This window comes from Engystomops pustulosus, chromosome 11 (assembly GCF_040894005.1).
Source record: "Engystomops pustulosus chromosome 11, aEngPut4.maternal, whole genome shotgun sequence".
NCBI lineage: Eukaryota > Metazoa > Chordata > Amphibia > Anura > Leptodactylidae > Engystomops > Engystomops pustulosus.
The window spans coordinates 30,548,518-30,566,480 of NC_092421.1; the positions used below are offsets into that span (position 1 = coordinate 30,548,518).

At 42.3% G+C, this 17,963-nt stretch overlaps 1 protein-coding gene and 1 long non-coding RNA gene across 3 annotated transcripts in view; one reads left to right on the forward strand and one right to left on the reverse strand.

Annotated features, from left to right (window-relative positions):
• Window positions 1-17,963, forward strand: part of LOC140106243 (uncharacterized) — a 69,882-nt gene that overhangs the window by 35,222 nt on the left and 16,697 nt on the right. The gene's annotated exons all lie outside the window — the stretch shown is intronic.
• Window positions 10,377-17,963, reverse strand: part of DNAJB12 (DnaJ heat shock protein family (Hsp40) member B12) — a 35,966-nt gene continuing 28,379 nt past the window's right edge. The window contains exons 4-9 of the mRNA XM_072130524.1: window positions 16,220-16,399; window positions 16,060-16,139; window positions 14,309-14,418; window positions 13,451-13,623; window positions 11,036-11,187; window positions 10,377-10,944 (exon numbers count right to left, since the gene is read on the reverse strand). Coding sequence (XP_071986625.1) covers window positions 11,066-11,187; window positions 13,451-13,623; window positions 14,309-14,418; window positions 16,060-16,139; window positions 16,220-16,399 — 665 coding nt within the window. The 3' untranslated portion in view covers window positions 10,377-10,944; window positions 11,036-11,065. The remainder of the gene's footprint in view (window positions 10,945-11,035; window positions 11,188-13,450; window positions 13,624-14,308; window positions 14,419-16,059; window positions 16,140-16,219; window positions 16,400-17,963) is intronic.

The following is a 17,963-nucleotide window of genomic DNA, read 5'->3' on the forward strand; positions in this document are numbered from 1 at the left end:
GGCTATATACTGAGGTACAGTGGCTAGGTATTTTATATTGGGGCAGTAGGCTGGCTAGCTTTATACTGTGGGCAGGGGGCAGGCTAGTTTTATACTGAGGTGCAGGAGGCTGGCTATATCCTGTGGGACAGGGGGCGGGTAGGTTATACAGGGGGCTGGCTAGCTATATACTGGGGGCAAGGGGCTGGCTTGCTATATACTAAAAGGCTGGGGGATGGCTTTCTATATACTAAAAGGCAGAGGGCTGGGTGGCTATATACTAGAAGGCAGGGGGTCTGGCTGGCTATATATTAACCCCTTAAGGATGCAGGATTTTATCGCTCATTTCTCGGTCTCCACCTTCAAAAATCCATGTTTTTCATTTTTACGTGTACAGAGCTGTGTAAGGGCTTATTTTGTGTGTAACAAATTTTAATTTCCTGTGAAGTTAATTATTATAACATGCCGTGTACTGGGAAGCAGGAAAAAAAATTCCAAATGTGGAAAAATTGAAAAAAAAAAACGCATGTGCGTCACGTTTTTGTGGGCTGTTTTTACGACTTTCACTCTGTGCTCCAAATAACACCTATGATTTATTCTTTGGTTGGTATGATTGCGGTGATACCAATTTATACAGGTTTTATTGTGTTTTAATACATTTTCAAAAATTAAACGAACGTGTACGAAAAAGGAAAAAAAAATTTCGCCATCTTCTGACGCTAATAACTTTTCCATACTTTGGTGTACGGAGCTGGGGGATGTGTAATTTTTTGCAAAATGAGTCACTGTTTGCATTGCTACCGTTTTGAGGTCTGTGCGACATTTTGATCATTTTTATTATTTTTTTTATGTCATGTAAAAAAGTGTAAAAGTTACATTTCGGACATTTGGGCGCCATTTCCCGTCTTGGAGGTTACCGCCGGTTAAAACCATTTTTATATTTTGATAGATCAGGCATTTTGGGTGATGCCTAATGCGTTTGTGATTTTTACAGTTTATTATATTTTATATGCGTTCTAGGGAAAGGGGGGTGATTTGAACTTTTAATATTTTATTCATTTTTTTTACATTATTTTAACTTTTTTTTCCTTTTATTTCACTATTTCTTAGACCCTCTAGGGTACATTAACCCTAGATGATCAGATCGTTCCTACCATATACTGCAATACAACGGTATCGCAGTATATGGCATTTTTGCACACTAGACATTACAATGAGCTACTGGCTGTCATGGAAACTGGTCGGTGCTTGCACCCCGGATGTTAGCGATGGGTCTTTGCTGTGCTATGCAGCAAAGCCCATCTCTGTATGAAGAGGGATCAGCCATGAGCCCTCTTCATACACCCTTCATAGCTCTGTGGCGGATATATCCGTCACAGAGCGTGAAGGGGTTAATAGGCAGAGGGCTGGCTAGCTATATATTGATGATAGGAGGCTTTCTAGGTATATACTGGGGGCTGGCAATATACTTTGGGGCTGCTGGCTATATACTGCGGTACAGGGGGCTGGCTGGCTATATACTGGGGGGCAAGGGGCTGGGTGGCTTTTTACTTGAAGGCGAGGGGCTGGCTATATAATGTGGCAGGGGGTTATCTAACTATACACTGGGGAGCAGGGAGATGGCTGGCTTGCTATATACTGAGCGGTAGGGGTCTGGTTAGCTATATACTGGGAGGCAGGGGGCTGGCTATTAATATACTGGAGGTGAGGGGGCTGTCTGGCTATATATTGGGACAAGGATGGACTAGCTATATACTGAGGCCAGGGGGCTGGCTAGCTAAATACTCTGGGCAAGGAGCTGGCTAGCTATATACGGTGGGGGGGGGGGGGGAGTCAGGGGGCTGGATGGCTATATACTGTGTGGTAGGGAGCTGGATGACTATATACTGTGGGGTAGGGGGCTAGCGGCTATAAACTGAGGGGTGGGGGGGCGTTGTTTGGCTATCTATATACTGTAGCTGGAGGCTGTGACCAATGTATTTCCCATCCTAGGCTTATGCTTGAATCAATATGTTTTTCCAGTTTTTTGGTGTTGTACCGTGTATACTTGTGTATAACCCGAGTTTTTCAGCACAAAAAATGTGCTGAAAAACCGCACCTTGGCTTATACACGAGCCAATTAAAAAAAAAAAAAAAAGTCCCGATGCTCAGCACGGCTCCCCGATGTCGGAGCGGGTCCTCTTCTGTCTTCCCTGCGGCTTCTTTTCTTTCTTCTTTCTTCAGCCGGGATAGACGCGTCCATGTTATCTTCCGCCCGGCGCATACCATGACGTCATCAGCGGCCGCATCATAGTATGCTTGGGCCGGGAGATAACATGGACGCATCTAAGCTGGCTGTTAAAGAAGAAAGAAGAGGAGCCGTGCCGACAACAGGGAGCCGCGCTGAGCATCGGGTCTGCCGGAGGGCGAGTATATAAGTTTATTTTATTTAAGTGCTGGCTGGCTGTATACTACAGGGGGCTGGCGGGCTATATACTGGGAGGCTGTGACCAATGCATCTCTCACCCTCGGCTTATACTCGAGTCAATAGGTTTTCCCAGTTTTTGGTGGTAAAATTAGGGGTCTCAGTTTATACTCGGGTCGGCTTATACTCGACTATATACGGAAATAAAATTAGGTACCTTGGCTTATACTCAGATCTGCTTATACTGGAGTATATATATGGTAACTAAAAATCTCAGCTGCATCCCCGCAGTGACATGTAGCACAATTTTTCATGTCAAATTGCAAATCGCCTGCACAGGTAAAATATACAAAATATATTCCTTCTATTACAGGCCCATACAGTAACAATACATATCCATTGATGTGTCTACCAGAGCTTGCAGAGAATAGCTCATTCATGATGTGAGAAGGATCCTAACCACCTGCACCATGGGTGATCCTGGAGGGAGGAGACACAGGACACCTGGAGTAATCACACAGCACCCAGGACTAGTATCTGCTTGTAATGTGTAAGCACTTAGGCAAATGGAGTATTGTTCCAAGAAATGTATAGCAGCCTTTGTATAGCTGACTGCTTTTACTATACCCTTTCTTAGAAAATATCAGCCATTCCTTAGGGACAGAGGGACAAAAAAGGCAGGGCAAAATGTTGTCATAAGCCACGCCCATTGCCCTGCACCCCACCCCCTAGAATAGTATAATATCCCCCTAATGGCCAGTATCACTATTCATCCCATATATGATAACTCCTAATGCAACCCAGCAACATACAGCACCCTCTCTTAATTTTATCCCCGCTTACTATAGCCCCCCAAAATTTCCCCATTTTCTGAGACCCTGAGGCTACATTCACACGACCATAGGGGGTGGTATCCTCGCAAGCTTGCAGCCTCCAGAGGCCGGCAATGGGCGCACGGAGCGATATGGAAAAGATAGGACATGTCCCATCATGCATCTCTATGGAGAGGGGAGGGTTCACCACACGTCCTCTACATCGCGGCGAATGCATGCCCGCCCGGCTATGGCCTGCATACTTTTGTGTGGATGTAGCCTGACTCGTATTACCCATATAACGCCCCCTTTAACTTTGCTCCTCCAACTTTGGCTCTATTCATTTTTTGCTTGAACTTTCACTTTAGTAGAACCATGTAAATGTTATCTTTTATATATGCAAATTCTAACCTAGCCTCCTAACAGCTTGTCTTCAGCCCCCAGCGCACTGTAGCCGCTCGCACTCGTCTGTGATACCAGAGTTCTGCACATGCTCAGCAGCTCTCGCTTTGCAGACGAGTGTGAGTGGCTACAGTGCTCTGGGGGCTGAAGACAAGCAGTTAGGAGGCTACTTGGGCGTGGCGTAGAATTTGCATATATAAAAGATAACATTTTTACATGGTTCAACTAAAGTGAACGTTCAAACAAAAATGGAAAGGGGTGGGGCACAGTATAGTCCATATTTGTGATGGTAGGTTTCCTTTAATGGCCTCTCTCTCTTCCTCACATGGCGGCCCCTGCCCTCCTCCCCTCAAATCTTGGCACCCTTACTGAATAAAATCTGAAGTAGAGGACTGTCCCGCTAGTTCTGGGTACTTCTATGGGCTCATACAGACGGACGTGATTTCCAAGGCCCAGTGTGTGGGACGACTGCCTGAGAAACAAACATGGATGGGAATAAGGCTGCATTCACACACGGGTATGGTGGACGTATATACTTCCCCCGTAGCCGGCAATATACGGCGCCGTGTGCAATGTTCCTCTATGGAGAGGGACCGTGCTACGGTTCCACACATGGCGTTTTTGGTCCGTTTTTAAGCATGTGTCTTGAGCATTTTCAGTCCGTTTAACCCCTTAACGCTCTGCGCCGTAGCTCTACGGCGCAGAGGTATAAGGAATGTATGAAGAGGGCTCACGGGCTGAGTCCTCTTCATACAAAGGTGGGGGTATTTTGCAGAAAACCCCCACCGCTAATAACCGTGGTCGGTGCTTGCACCGATCGCGGCTATTAACCCTGTCATTGCCGCCGGCAAAGTCGCGGGCGCTGCCATGCTTTTTACGATCGCCGCGCCCCTGAACGTCATCGGGGGGCGGTGATCGGTTGCCATGGTAGCCTCGGGTCTTCTTTTGACACGAGGCTACATGGCTTCTGGAGATTCGTTGTAATGAATGACCTGCAAAAGTGTCATATATTGCAATACAGAAGTATTGCAGTATATGGTAGGAGCGATCTGACCATCTAGGGTTAATGTACCCTAGAGCATCTAAGAAATAGTGGAAAAAAAAAAGAAAAAAAAAAGTTTAAAAAATAAAAAAAATATTAAAAATTCAAATCACCCCCCTTTCCTTAGAACTGATATAAAACATAATAAACAGTAAAAACCACAAACATATTAGGTATCGCCCAATCTATCGTTCCAAAATGCCCGATCTATCAAAATATAAAAACGGTTATGGGCGGCGGTGACCTCCGAGACGGGAAATGGCGCCCAAATGTCCGAAATGCGACTTTTACACCTTTTTACATCACATAAAAAATGAAATAAAAAATGATCAAAATGTCGCACAGACCTCAAAATGGTAGCAATGAAAACGTCGCCTCATTTCGCAAAAAATGACCCCTCACACATCTCCGTGCGCCAAAGTATGAAAAAGTTATTAGCTTCAGAAGATGGCAAAATATTTTTTTTCTTTTTTGTACACATTTGTTTAATTTTTGAAAATGTATTAAAACACAATAAAACCTATATAAATTTGGTATCACCGCGATCGCACCGAACCAAAGAATAAAGAAGGCGTGTTATTTTGAGTGCACAGTCAAAGTAAAAAAAACTGAGCCCACAAGAAAGTACGTTTTTTTTTTTTCAATTTTTCCCCATTTGGAATTTTTTTTCAGCTTCGCAGTACATGGCATGTTAAAATAAATAACATTACGGGAAAGTAAAATTTGTTACGCACAAAATAAGCCCTCACACAGGTCTGTACACGTAAAAACGAAAAAGTTATGGATTTTTGAAGTTGGAGAGCGAGAAATGAGTGGAAAAACCCTGCGTCCTTAAGGGGTTAAAAACACATCCGTTTTTGAGCGTTTACCATGCGTTTGGCTGCTTACAACCTGTTTATCTATTAAGATAATTGGGAAAAACTGTCAAAAACGCATTTATTTTTAAACGGACTGATAAAGCATGCTTAAAATCGCCATGTGTGGTATCACCCTAACTGTGGCTCTTATAGATGCCCCAGTTACAGGGGAAAGCTTATAAAAGAAAAAAAATGTAAATTGAAAAAAAAAAAACCTGTGAAAATGCACCCCAGGGGTCTTTATATGTCCCCCATGAGGTCATAAAAGTGAGAACACAAATACACAAAAATTATTCATTTTAATACATTCACATTTCACAATATAATAAATATAATAAAAAAAATTTTTTACAAAATTTGCCACTTTCGAAATTCGAAATCATCATGTTTTCAGGTAAATAGATTTACCAGCTAAATAACTTGCAGAATAACATTTCCCATTTGTCTACTTTACATTTTCATTATTTTTGAAATGTCTGGATAATTTATTTTGACGTCACGCGGCCTACAAATCGAATAGCGATTCTCCGTATTTTTAGAATTTACTATTTTGGGGATAAATACCGTTTTGAATGAAATTTAGCATTAACCCCCCCCCCCCCTATTTAATCAACCGCTTTTCAAATCTGCACCCCTCAAACTATCAGAAACAGCCTTTATGAAGATTGTTAACCCCTTGAGATCTTCATAGTAATTGAATCAAAATGGCAGTGAAATTTAGAATGTTCAAATTTGGTTGGTTGTATGTTCATTTAGCCCTAAAATTTACACATTTCCAAAAGATAAAAAGAGAAAACCCACCATACAATTTGTTCTGCAATTTCTCCCGAGTACAGAGACCCCCCACATGTGGCCGTGACTTGTTTTATGGGCGCACAGCGAGGCACAGAAGGGAAGGAGCGCCCTGCAGCTGCCAGGATTTTAGTTTTCTCATTGGCTCCTTTTGTAGGCTATAAAATTTTCGTTTTTCGTTATTTGGGCCATGTGACTGCATTTTTTTTGCGGGATGAGATGCTTTTTCCAGTGTTACCATTTTGGGGTCGGTATCACCTATTGTTGAAAATTCAGGAACTTTTTTGAGGTCAGGAGTATAAAAGCCCCCCCTCCCCCCCCCCCCCCCATGTTCACCGTATAGCCTACTAATCATGTTATCTTTATTCTATGGGTCGATACGATTATGGGGAACCCAGACATGAATATTTTTTCTTAGGGTTTTAATTGGCAAATTTAGTAAAACCTAAAATCTTCCAAGTGGCATAACATTTTTCCTTTTTTGGCTACGGAGCTGGTTGATGGCTTGTTTATTGTGGGACATGTTGTACTTTGCACCAGTATCATTCTGGAGTACATATGTTTTTTTCATCAGTTTTTATTGCCTTTTTTGTGGGATTCAATAGGTAAAAATCATAATTTTTGGCGGGTTTTTAAAGTTTTTTTTAATGACGTTTATCGTGCGGGTTCAATAATTATTCACTTTAATTCTACGGATTGTTTCTGACACGGTCATACTATATATGTGGGGTTTGTTATGATTTAGCTTTTTTTTAGCGTTATATTTCTCTTTAGATGTTATGGGGATTATGGACACTTTTACTGATTTATTACTTTATTTTTTTTATTGAAAAACTTTTTTTTTCAGTTCATCTGATTGCTTGTTCATGATGCCCACAGAGCCCACTCCGACCGCTGACATCCTGCGACCCCTGATGTCGGCTCGGCTCCGGTGCAGAGCCGAACCGGCATCGTCTCTGTGCCGTAGCTCTACGGCGCTGAGCGCTAATCGCAGGACCCAGCGCCATTGAGCTACGGAGTTGTGTGCTAAGGGGTTAATAATGTTCATTTTGAGTCAATGTGAAAATATGTACTATAAATTACCAAATAAGCCTTTTTTCCAATTTGAACCTTTGAATAAAACGTTGATGTATCTGGCGCGACCTGCCACGATCATATGCCGGCGCCCATCCCCCTATTTTTGAAAAATGTGACAGGTTCCCTTTAAGTCTGAAAATGTGTCTAGTTTTGGGGCTTTCCTGATTTATTTGTTTTTTACACATTCACATTTTTAATGATAAATCAGGTGCAGTAATGGCAGCGAATTTTCCAAAGCTGTTGCAAATTTGGGCATTTAAAAAATAAATAAATAGAAAAAAGTTTGATACATGACCCCCCCCCCCATTGTTTTTTTTTTTTAAATATGAAATGTCCAGTAGTATGTCCCCCAGCTGTCCTATGATAATCAATGCTGAATCCAAGTAATTGTTACATCAAATCTGTCAACAATCTTGATATTTTGTCTAGAATGAGTGGGTGATCCTGTCTGATGTAGATGAGGTGACTGCTGCAACAAAAAACCCTTACATAATTGCAGGGGATTTTAGAAGAAAGGATATGCTGTGTATAAGAAGATGACCACAGTAACAGTGCCTGGATCAATGAATAAGTGTCCCAGGTTTTTCTGGCTAGATGATAAAAGGGTAATTTTTGGGTGACCTGTTTCCATACATCTCCAGCACACAGTAACTTGTGCTCCGGGGTTATAGACAAGCAGGACATCAGCATTGCTGCAGTTGGGGGGGACACAGTCCTGCTTGCAGGTCCAGGAAATCGAGCAGCAGAGGTCCACATGGAATGTCACAAAGAGACCCCTGAATTCAGACAGTGCACGCTGCACCACAAACCTTGGAAACTTTGGTATCCTGATAATATTTTATGTTGCTAGGATGAAGCAGGTGCAGAAACGTCCCAGGGACCTCCATGTGTCCTAGCAGGGTCTATATATATATATATATATATATGTATAGGGTCCTTATACTAGATGTGTCTTGGAAAAGGACCAGGGGGTAGAACTTTATAATAATAAAATGTCTTAAATAATGCCACATGGCCACTTCCACATGCGGCATGTTCTATTTTTGTCCTTTTCCTGACGGCTGACATGAAGACTTTCAGCAGGGAGTAAATAAGGAATCAGTAGGTGGCGTGACTGTCTGGTGAAGGATCGCCCCTCATGCACTTACAATGAGATTATTTTCCCTAGTTTTGTAAACTGTGCAGCAGAGCAGTGAGCGTCTTTTCACCAGTTCTCTGACCTCTTGTTCTGCACTGGAGGTACGTGTATTATTTGTATAGTGTGTCATTCTAAAGGCTTGTTCACACTGGTGATGTCTGCTAGAAGGTACAGCCATGGATCTATGACCTGTTATTTATTAAAGTGATTATATTTCATTGTCCTGTGCCTAAAAAAAGGAAACCAAAAGGGCCACATTGTGCCTAGTATCCACAGGGTCGCACCATCATAGCTCCCAAATTGCTTAAGTATTGTACTGAACATGCAGTCTAGAAATGTCATTTGCATAATAAACCACAGCCCTTTGCTCCTTACCCTGTACAATGCCCCATTCCCCCTGCCCACTTATTATGAATACCCACTCTGCTCCCTCTTGCCACTCTTTGGTTCTGCTTCCCCATCTTATTGCACCCCCCTCCTATTGTGCATGTTTAGCTGTGCACCCACAAACCTTTATTGTTCCCCTTCTCTGCTCCCTGTCTTATGGCCCCTCTTTTGTTGCATAAAAATAAGCTGTACTCACCTTTCCTCGTTCACATGCTGCTGTCCTGCCATCCATATGTCTGTACTACAGCAGATTGCCCTCTGTATCATCGTAGCAATTCATCCAACTCCGGACGCCGATAGAGTTGACACCCTGGGCCATACCTCCCTCCGAGCAGGATAGAGTCCAAAACCAGGGACTGTCCCTGTGTATCCGGGACGGTTGGGAGATATGTTTAAAAGGGATATTTTGGCCCAAAATTGCCTTTGTGATAGTTGAAAAGACTAGGCAGACCACCACTGATCGCAAGAATAGGGGCTCTATTAAAGCAGTAGTGGAGCATGCATACTGCCTTAGATAGTGATGTGGAAAGGGGAGGTGTATCAATTTATTTGCAATTCGATTTTAGACACAATAGTGAATTTGTGGCCAAGTCCTTCCTCCCTTCATAGTTTGCTGTGCGTTTCCTGCAGTGTTGCCTGAGCTATAACCAGATCTGAGTCACAGGGCACCAAAACACTCCTGCCCCCTACCAGACATAGGTATTAGGATAAGAAATATTTGAACCAAAGTCTGAAGTCCCAGTCTGTTATCTGCTTTTTTTTTGTTATCCTTATCCCCCTTCCTTTTCAAATTATTCTAATTAGCCTGAAGGGCCCCTAGGGGTGTAACCAGAGACCTTGTGTTCTGAAGCTCCACAGGCTGTTACACTGTGCTTGAGCCCTTCCCCACTGTGTAAGATTATAGCATGCGTGGGGGGAAGGTGGAAGTGCACAGGGAACACCCCAGGAGCCCTTCAAACCCATATGAATAATTTGAAAAGTTGATTTTAGATTGAATGAGGATAACAGATATAAGAAGATTCCCACACTCAAATGCCTGGATCGATGAGCAAGTGAATTTTTATGTTAGATTTCTAACTATTTTGTGGGATTATACTTGTACTTTAGACTTGAAAATATTGTTCTGGCAGTGTGCAAAAAACTGCCCCTGTGTCATGCTCTATGGCTGTAGGTACATGCAGCAGAATAAGGCTGGTTTCACACTATCCATGATCACTCCTTATATCAGTATAAGTGATGTAATCCTGTCCGCGGTCGTATGTACAACACTCTGATCACGGGCTCATCATGGATATTGTGAAACCGGCCTGACTGCACAATTTACCCAGCAGTAATTCCACTTGCATCAGAAACCTGCTGTTTGTAATGAACGTATAGGAGGTGAAACATGAAAATCTTGCCATAAAATTCTGTAGTGTTCTGGTCCATATTCCTTGGTAAACCTTGCCCACAGAATGCAGAAAGAAACCTGGTGAAGAAGTACACCTTCAAATTGTCTCTAGATTTATTAAATATATTTCAGTCAGATGCAATTATTTAAATATGAAAGACTCAGCTTTTGGCCATCGCCAACACAGATTCACACAACGGTTTAAATAGAGGAGCAGAAACCGGCTAAACTGATTTCATCCAATATCTGCAGAATTAATTCTCTGAAAAGTACAACATATATACAGCTATAAATTAATTCTAATAGATTCTCTCTTTATCTTTGTTCTAAAAGTCTTCAGATTCCGGTTACTTGTATTAGTTAGGCCACAGTCTTTGGGGGATGGGGCTCCATGTGTCCACATCCCGTCCTCCGCAGAGCTCAGAATATCCTAGATGAGGGGGTAAAGTCTATGGGCAAGAGTAGAGGTTCAGTCCTGCTTCAATATCGACCAGTGCCAAAAAATGTCAAGAGGATTGTGCATTGACATTCCTGTATTTGTAATCACATTGAAGAGTCAGTAACGCACCGGGAAACAATGCGCTGCAGGCCCCCCAGCGGGAGACGAGGCCACGTGCCTCTTGGAACAAGGTGTATTGCCAAAGATTTCCAGCTACTTGAATATCTGCAAAACACAGAGACAGCAGTTAGCATGTGCCGTCACACTCTTATATGTAACTATACAACCGCTATAGGGAAACGCGATGTGTGTGTACCTGTGCTTACTCCATTGTGCCAAGCAATGCCTAGCCATGCATAGAGGCCTGGACCTCAGTCAGTCTGTTACAGCTCGGGGTACCCATCCTCTGTGCTCTCTGGTACAGGTCAGAGTCTCCAAAATAACGCGCTCTGTATAGTAATCCTTCCTCTGAAAATACAAAAGAAAAGAAATCAGAGTTAGTTTCCAGGGGTCTGTATAACCAGTCTTCTGGTGTTCATGAATACATTCGCATCCAGAGTGATACGTCCTGTCAGTACTGTCCATGAGCAGGACCATGGAATCACCTGGTCGCTGGTTTATACATTTGTTGGAGGAATAAGAGCTCTAAGACAATGTTGTGTTTTAATTGGAGATTACAACTAAAACACCATAGTATATGGCGCTCTGGAAGCTTACCCTGCCAACTTTCAGAAAAAAAATTAATCTTTATGCAAATTAGCTTATTTATGCCCAGGGCAGTGACCGCGCCAGCTGGTGCACCAGTTTTTCTATTTCTATGGGGGAATGTTAGAAGCTATAACTTTGTATTTTTCAGTTACTATAGCTGTATGGAGTTTAATAGCCTGGGCTGTATCATCACAGCTCAGCACCAATGCCTGTGGATTGGAAAAGCCCCGACCCCTTACAGTCATTTGACATAGTATTACGTCACATACTGGCTGCAGGGGGTATGGCAGTATATGGCAGGACAAATCAGACAAATCTATGATTAAAGTACCCTAGCGAGTCTGAAAAATAGTTAAAAAATAAAAAAAGTTACCTAAAAATTCAAATCGCCCCCTTTCCTCTAGAACAGATATAAACTGTAAAATTCATAAACATGTTAGGTATCGCCGCATCCCAAAATGTCCAATCTATCAAAATATAATAACTGTTCTCTGTATTTAACCCTGTAACGGAAAATAGCGCCAGTTTCATACCAATTTTTTGCTATTTTGAAAAATATATAAAAATTCTATAAAAAGTTATTACAGGTGTACAGGTGGTTTTCATTTTTGCAAATGTATAAAAACTATACAAATTTGTTATCCCGATGATCGCACCGATGGGCGCACAGTGAAAGAGGTCAAATCCAAGCTTACAAGAAGATGGCACAAATGCAATTTTTCACCATTTTCACTGCATTTAGAATTTTATTTCCCGCTTCCCAGTACACGGCATGGAATAATAAATACCATCGCTATGAAAAGCAATTTGTTATGCAAAAAACAAGCCCTCACACAGCTCTGTACATGGGAAAAATAAAAGTTATAGTAAAAAAATTAAATGCAAAAATGAAAAATGGCATCGGCGGCAAAGGGTTAACCACTGAAACACTTCAATGTCTAAAAGTGTTTAAATGGGACCACTGAAGGTTCTCAAGGCTGCCTGTACCATATAGGCAATGGTAACAACATAATACACTGCACTACTTAGGGTTAATATCTGAGTTTTTGGCCCAAAGCCAACTCCTCCCCTTCCTTCTTCATAGACATGTCTACAACCCTTTATAAATGTGATGCAGACACTTGTGTCACTGCATATTATGGTGTCTTGGATAGATAACTCTGCCCCATCTATTGGTCAGGCAGGTCTCTGTCGTAGTTTGCACTATAAAATTGTCTGCATTTCAGGCACTTCTTCGTGGCCTATGAAAGGAGGCGTGGCTTCAAGCCAAAAAAAAATGCTGACCCAACTGCATTTTGTCCCAGTTTTCTGGTGTAAAACACGCCAACTAATAGGAGGTGCAGAGTATGACTAGACAGTCTTAGGCTACATTCACACGGTACGGCGGGCACACTGCCGTATGAATGTAACCTTATACTGGGACAGATTTATCACCCAGCAGACTGTCTACTCTGCATTGTATAAACATAGGTGCAGATTTATGAAAAGTGCCCCAAGGTGCAAACACCTGGGGCTCAGCCCTATAGCATTTGCATTTCCAGTGCAGATTTGCTCATTAAGCCACAAGTCTTTGAAACTTTTTAGGCCAGAATTCAAAGTTCTGGCCTTGATATATTTTTCACTCAGAGCCTGCGACTCCATTGACTGGTTTTCTCAAAGGGATGTTCAATAAAAGCGGGGAAGCTTCCATAGGGTATAGTGTGAAATAAAGGTGGTTTTCTGTGTGGGTTTTACTCTATATTACAAGGTCTCCCATCATGTGCACTATTCATTGATAACATTTTGTTACACTACAAGGCCCCTTGCACATGAAGGTTCTCACCCAAGCGAGCGTGTGCAGGAGGGGCGAGGGCTCCTGACCACCCCCTGCACTAAAAGTTGTAAAAACGGCAGAATATGGGACATGTCTTGTAGCTGCCCGGCGTGTGACCACCCCACAGTGACTCGGTCCACACAGTCCTATGGGGTCCCCATGTCAGTCTACCTGTCAGTGAGGGGTAACACTTTGCCATGTTGTACTTACTCTGCTGCTTCTCCTTCCAGCAGTTGTTCCTTAGATTGGCTATAAAGTCTTCTTCTACGCTTCTTTCTACATTCCTCAGGTTATTTCCAGTATATTCCTCATCAAAACTTTCTGACACAAAATAAGGGACCTTAAGGTGCTCAGTGATCCTCTTGTGTATATGACCTACAGAACTACATAGAAAAGAAATAGCCAGTTACCAAATAAATTACACACATAAATGCCAGTCATATGTACATGTATGGGGGGGATGTACTGGATTGTACTCCTTTCTGAAAGCTATGTACACCGTGTGGGGGGAGCTCTGCCCTGTCCTGTGCTCTCCAAATATATTAGGATATTATATGGGAGTTAATTCCCATAGTAACTTTCTCAATGATACCAGCCCAATTACCTTTTGGGTGTAAGGTGGGTAATTATAGTCTTGTTTACAATGACCTTTGCTGTGCAATTGACCTTCCAGTCATAATTGGGTAAGGTCTCTTGTGTATACATAACCCTTTGTATCCATCCCCCAGTAGAAGGACATGTAAGCAGTCAGTGGTTGTGATGTACAGACATGCAGAACAATAGGTCTCTCTTATCATATAGATGTATGGTACCCGTTTTGTAAAATTCACATCAAGTTTAGACCTTTAGTCATAGAAACTTTCAAAATTTCTTATACTCTATTTATCAAGGGCATTGGAGTGTTCCCCTCCAAATAAACCCTATATATTTACAAGTTTTACATCCACCAAAGTGATAGAAGGTAAATTTAGATCAGCTACCACACTACTGGAGCTTAACACATCATCAGACGCTTTCCATGTATTATACATAGGGGAACCTAAGAGAAAGATCATATCATGTACTCACGGTCTGTGGCTCAGGCTATAAGGCGGATTGGAAACCATCATCTGACTTAGGGCAGAGACAATGATCAGGATGAGAATGGGCATCAACTGAACAAACATGCCAAGACTTCCCTGGATAAAAAAGTAAATTGTATAGTGTATAATTCATCACATATGGACTTGTGGGGTGGTTCACGCAGCAGGTTATAGCTGAAGATCATACTGAAGGGAGAGGCCGCGATAACAAGTGTCTATGATGATTATTCAGGTCGATTTACTCCCCCAGAAAAGTTCCAAGTGTATAAATATGCTTGGTGATTTCCAGGTTAAGATGTGAGCTGGTGGCTCTGAGCGGTGCTGGCGCTCGCTGCGATCCTGCGAAGGATCTTTGGAAGATCACAGTGCGTGCCGGCACCACTCAGGAGGACGTGATGCATGTACTAACACTCCAATACCAGAGCTCCTTACACACCAGTGCATCACAGCACTTCACTAGTTTGTGCAGCTGCCAGACTCTGAGCCACCCGCCTGACCAGTGGTGCGGAGCTTTACCCTTCCAGTGGCAGTTTGCGCTCATGCACCCAGAGCTATCAACAGGATTGAGATGTCTATGTGACAGCCGGGCCTTGTACTGTGACAGGGGCAGATATTATCAGTCCCCTGTCACAGCAGCCCACGTATACAGCGAGAGGCAGGGTGCTGTCACATCAGTCAGTTTTTCAGATGCAGTTTTTGATGCCCAAACCAGGAATGGAGTAAAAGTAAAAGGAGGAGCAGCAACTTTCCATTATTTGTCTCAACTCATTATGATCCACACCTGCTTTTAGCTCCAAAAACGGCATCTGATGCACCTGTTATCCAATGTGCTGTTACCACTAGACCACTTTTATTTATATCTATATAGAAGAAAAACAGGGAACACATACATGCATACATCCATTTGTGTTCCCTGCTTTTCTTCTATATAAATCATATATAAAAGTTATCTAGTGGTAACACATATGTGTTCCTTGCTAAATGTGTTCTAACCCACCAAAAAGAAATGAAATTTTGGGTAGTGGTGTGGCTGCACTCATCTGATGCAGTCTCCGACACGCTCATACTACTGATTGGAAAGGCAGGACACATGCTTTTTTCCTACCACCCCCTTGTTAATGAGAACAGGATCCCCATTCTCTGGAGAGCCGAGGGTCCTGTCCTGGTGATCAGCAGAGGTCCAAGCAGTAGGACGACCACTGTTCCGCTTGTTAAGCCATATCCTACGGGAAGTCGATAATTTGGTACAAAACCTTTTAATCTTGAAAATCCTTTCTCAAAAATAGTGATGACATGTTAATCATAATCTATGAGGGTACGGCTGCCACCATGACTGCACACATTTTTGTTGGGATCTGCAGCCCCCTCATTCTCTATAACAGAGAAGGGGCCCAGGAGTTGGACTGAAACCAGATTCAAATTTTTGTGTTCTTTAAGACATGAAGTATTTTTGGGGTATAGAGATTTATATTACTACACTTAGTTCTCTCAGCAACAGAACAGCAAATATGAATGGGGTACTTAAAAAAATGTAAACCACCCAGAAGCTCTTCAATTCCACATTGTTCCCTCAATGGTATAAGTGATGCCTGATGAATGTGCACCGATGGTGACCACTGCCATATTCACATATACAGGCAGCAGTCATAGGGCGCCCTCTAGTGACAAGTCAAATCACCTTGCAGAAGCTCATGACATTTTGGAACAGAAATTTGACTTCACATGTAATGTACTTACATCTCCTTGGCGCTCTCGTCTATCGGGTCTCTGAGAGTATGTGTAATGCATTCGACCATTGCTGTATACATGAACATTACCTAAAATAAATCATACTAAAGTCATTCTCCATATAAAGGTAGTACAGGAGCTTGTGAAAATCACCCAGAAAAGTTCTTACTAGAAGGGAATCCTCCTCCAAAGAACATATTGAAGAGGTCTTCAGGGGAGATGTCTGCTTCAAATCCTCTGTGGAAGTCTGAATGTCCATGGCGGGAGGCACTGACTTTCTCATCTCCAAACTGATCGTACTGCTTTCTTTTATCTGCGTTGCTTAACACTGCATATGCATTCCCAATGGCTGAAATATGGAAATATAACACATAATATAGGACTGTTCTATGAACCTTTTTGCACATAGAGAACCTGGCATCAGGGACACCCCTCCGAACTACACACAGGGGGTCTTTATACATGAAAACAGATTTCTGTTAAACTGATTTCTGTCTTAAATTTTGGTCTTGGTCCCAGGAACCATATTCCCTAGAGCTGGATACAACATGTAGATAACTCCATGAAAAACAGTAACATCACCTGGAGCTGTGTTTGACATGTATTGCTTTATATGTCTGTTCATTTTAGGACTAGAAGTCCAGTTCTGTTGTAGGATTGTGTGACACCATGTATAATATGTGGCCTGCAGACACAAGTGTGTTTACAGTGTGACAGGTCCATATCAGTCTGGTCCCACATATTCAATGTAAAGTGTGAATAACCCAGAAATATTCCATCAAGGAAAGATAGTTTGTAGCCAACTAATGACAAACCCTTATCATCCTGTAAGAAATCCACAAACATTTGCTATGTTTAAAATAATCCATTTTACAGGCACCTTAAATCTATATGGTGTAGTAACCATCTTCAAGTACACATCCTCCATGTAAACACATAAATCAAATATATGTGCTTTACCCCAGGATTACAATCTCTTCCTACGTCAATGTGAGAGGAGAGCAAACACTTCCTAAGCTCCTCAAACACTTGGCTATCTGGGGCATTATCTGCCCTGCACTGGGAATACCACCACATGGGCTTTAAAGAGCTTAAAAGTTGCATAGTGGAGCAATAATACCTAATCTCCGTGTGTACCGTCAATCAGCCTAAACCCCTCTGCAAACAGACCTCATGCAGAGCAGGAGAACACAATGCGCCGGCTACTGGTCTATACCCTCCAAGGCCTGGAGAAAGCCAAGGGTTAATAGAAGATCATTGCAGGCGTATAGCATTCTCACCACCATTTGAAGGGAACCTGTCACCCCATTAAACTAGCAGCCCCCTCAGGTAGGGGATGAAATGTCCTTTCTAGAATTCCATCTTTCATGTATAATCTTCTCATGACCAGAGAACAGTCAAGTTTAGAGACTGCAGGAGGAGTGTCACTTTAGTCGCCCCTTTATGACCTAGAAACATGCTTTTGGAGTCTTGTGGGTCTGATCTGCAGAACTGGAGATACAGGCTGGTAAAGGTATAATGGGAAATGTGAGCTGTAGCTAAAAATCCAATTATCGTTTTTTTTGTTTTAAACTGCATCTCTTTTTCTGTAACTCACAGAACCATAAGCCTGAAAGATGAGATTCTAGGCTTCCTATAGATGGGGCGTCTGAAGTGACACTACCCCAGCAGGTTCTATACCTTCTATACTATTCTGACTTCTTTTCTAATTACTTTGGAGGTGATTTTGAAAGGGTAATATTTCAGATAAGGAAAGGAAATTTCATACCTTATTTTGACTAGTTGTATCTCCCCCACCAAGGTAAGTATTCCCCAGATATTAATTTCTGCCCTGCTTATACTTCTTTATTAATACTTATGTTAAAGCGTAACTGTAGCACAACTGGAGAGAACCTGTGACAACAATTCCAATG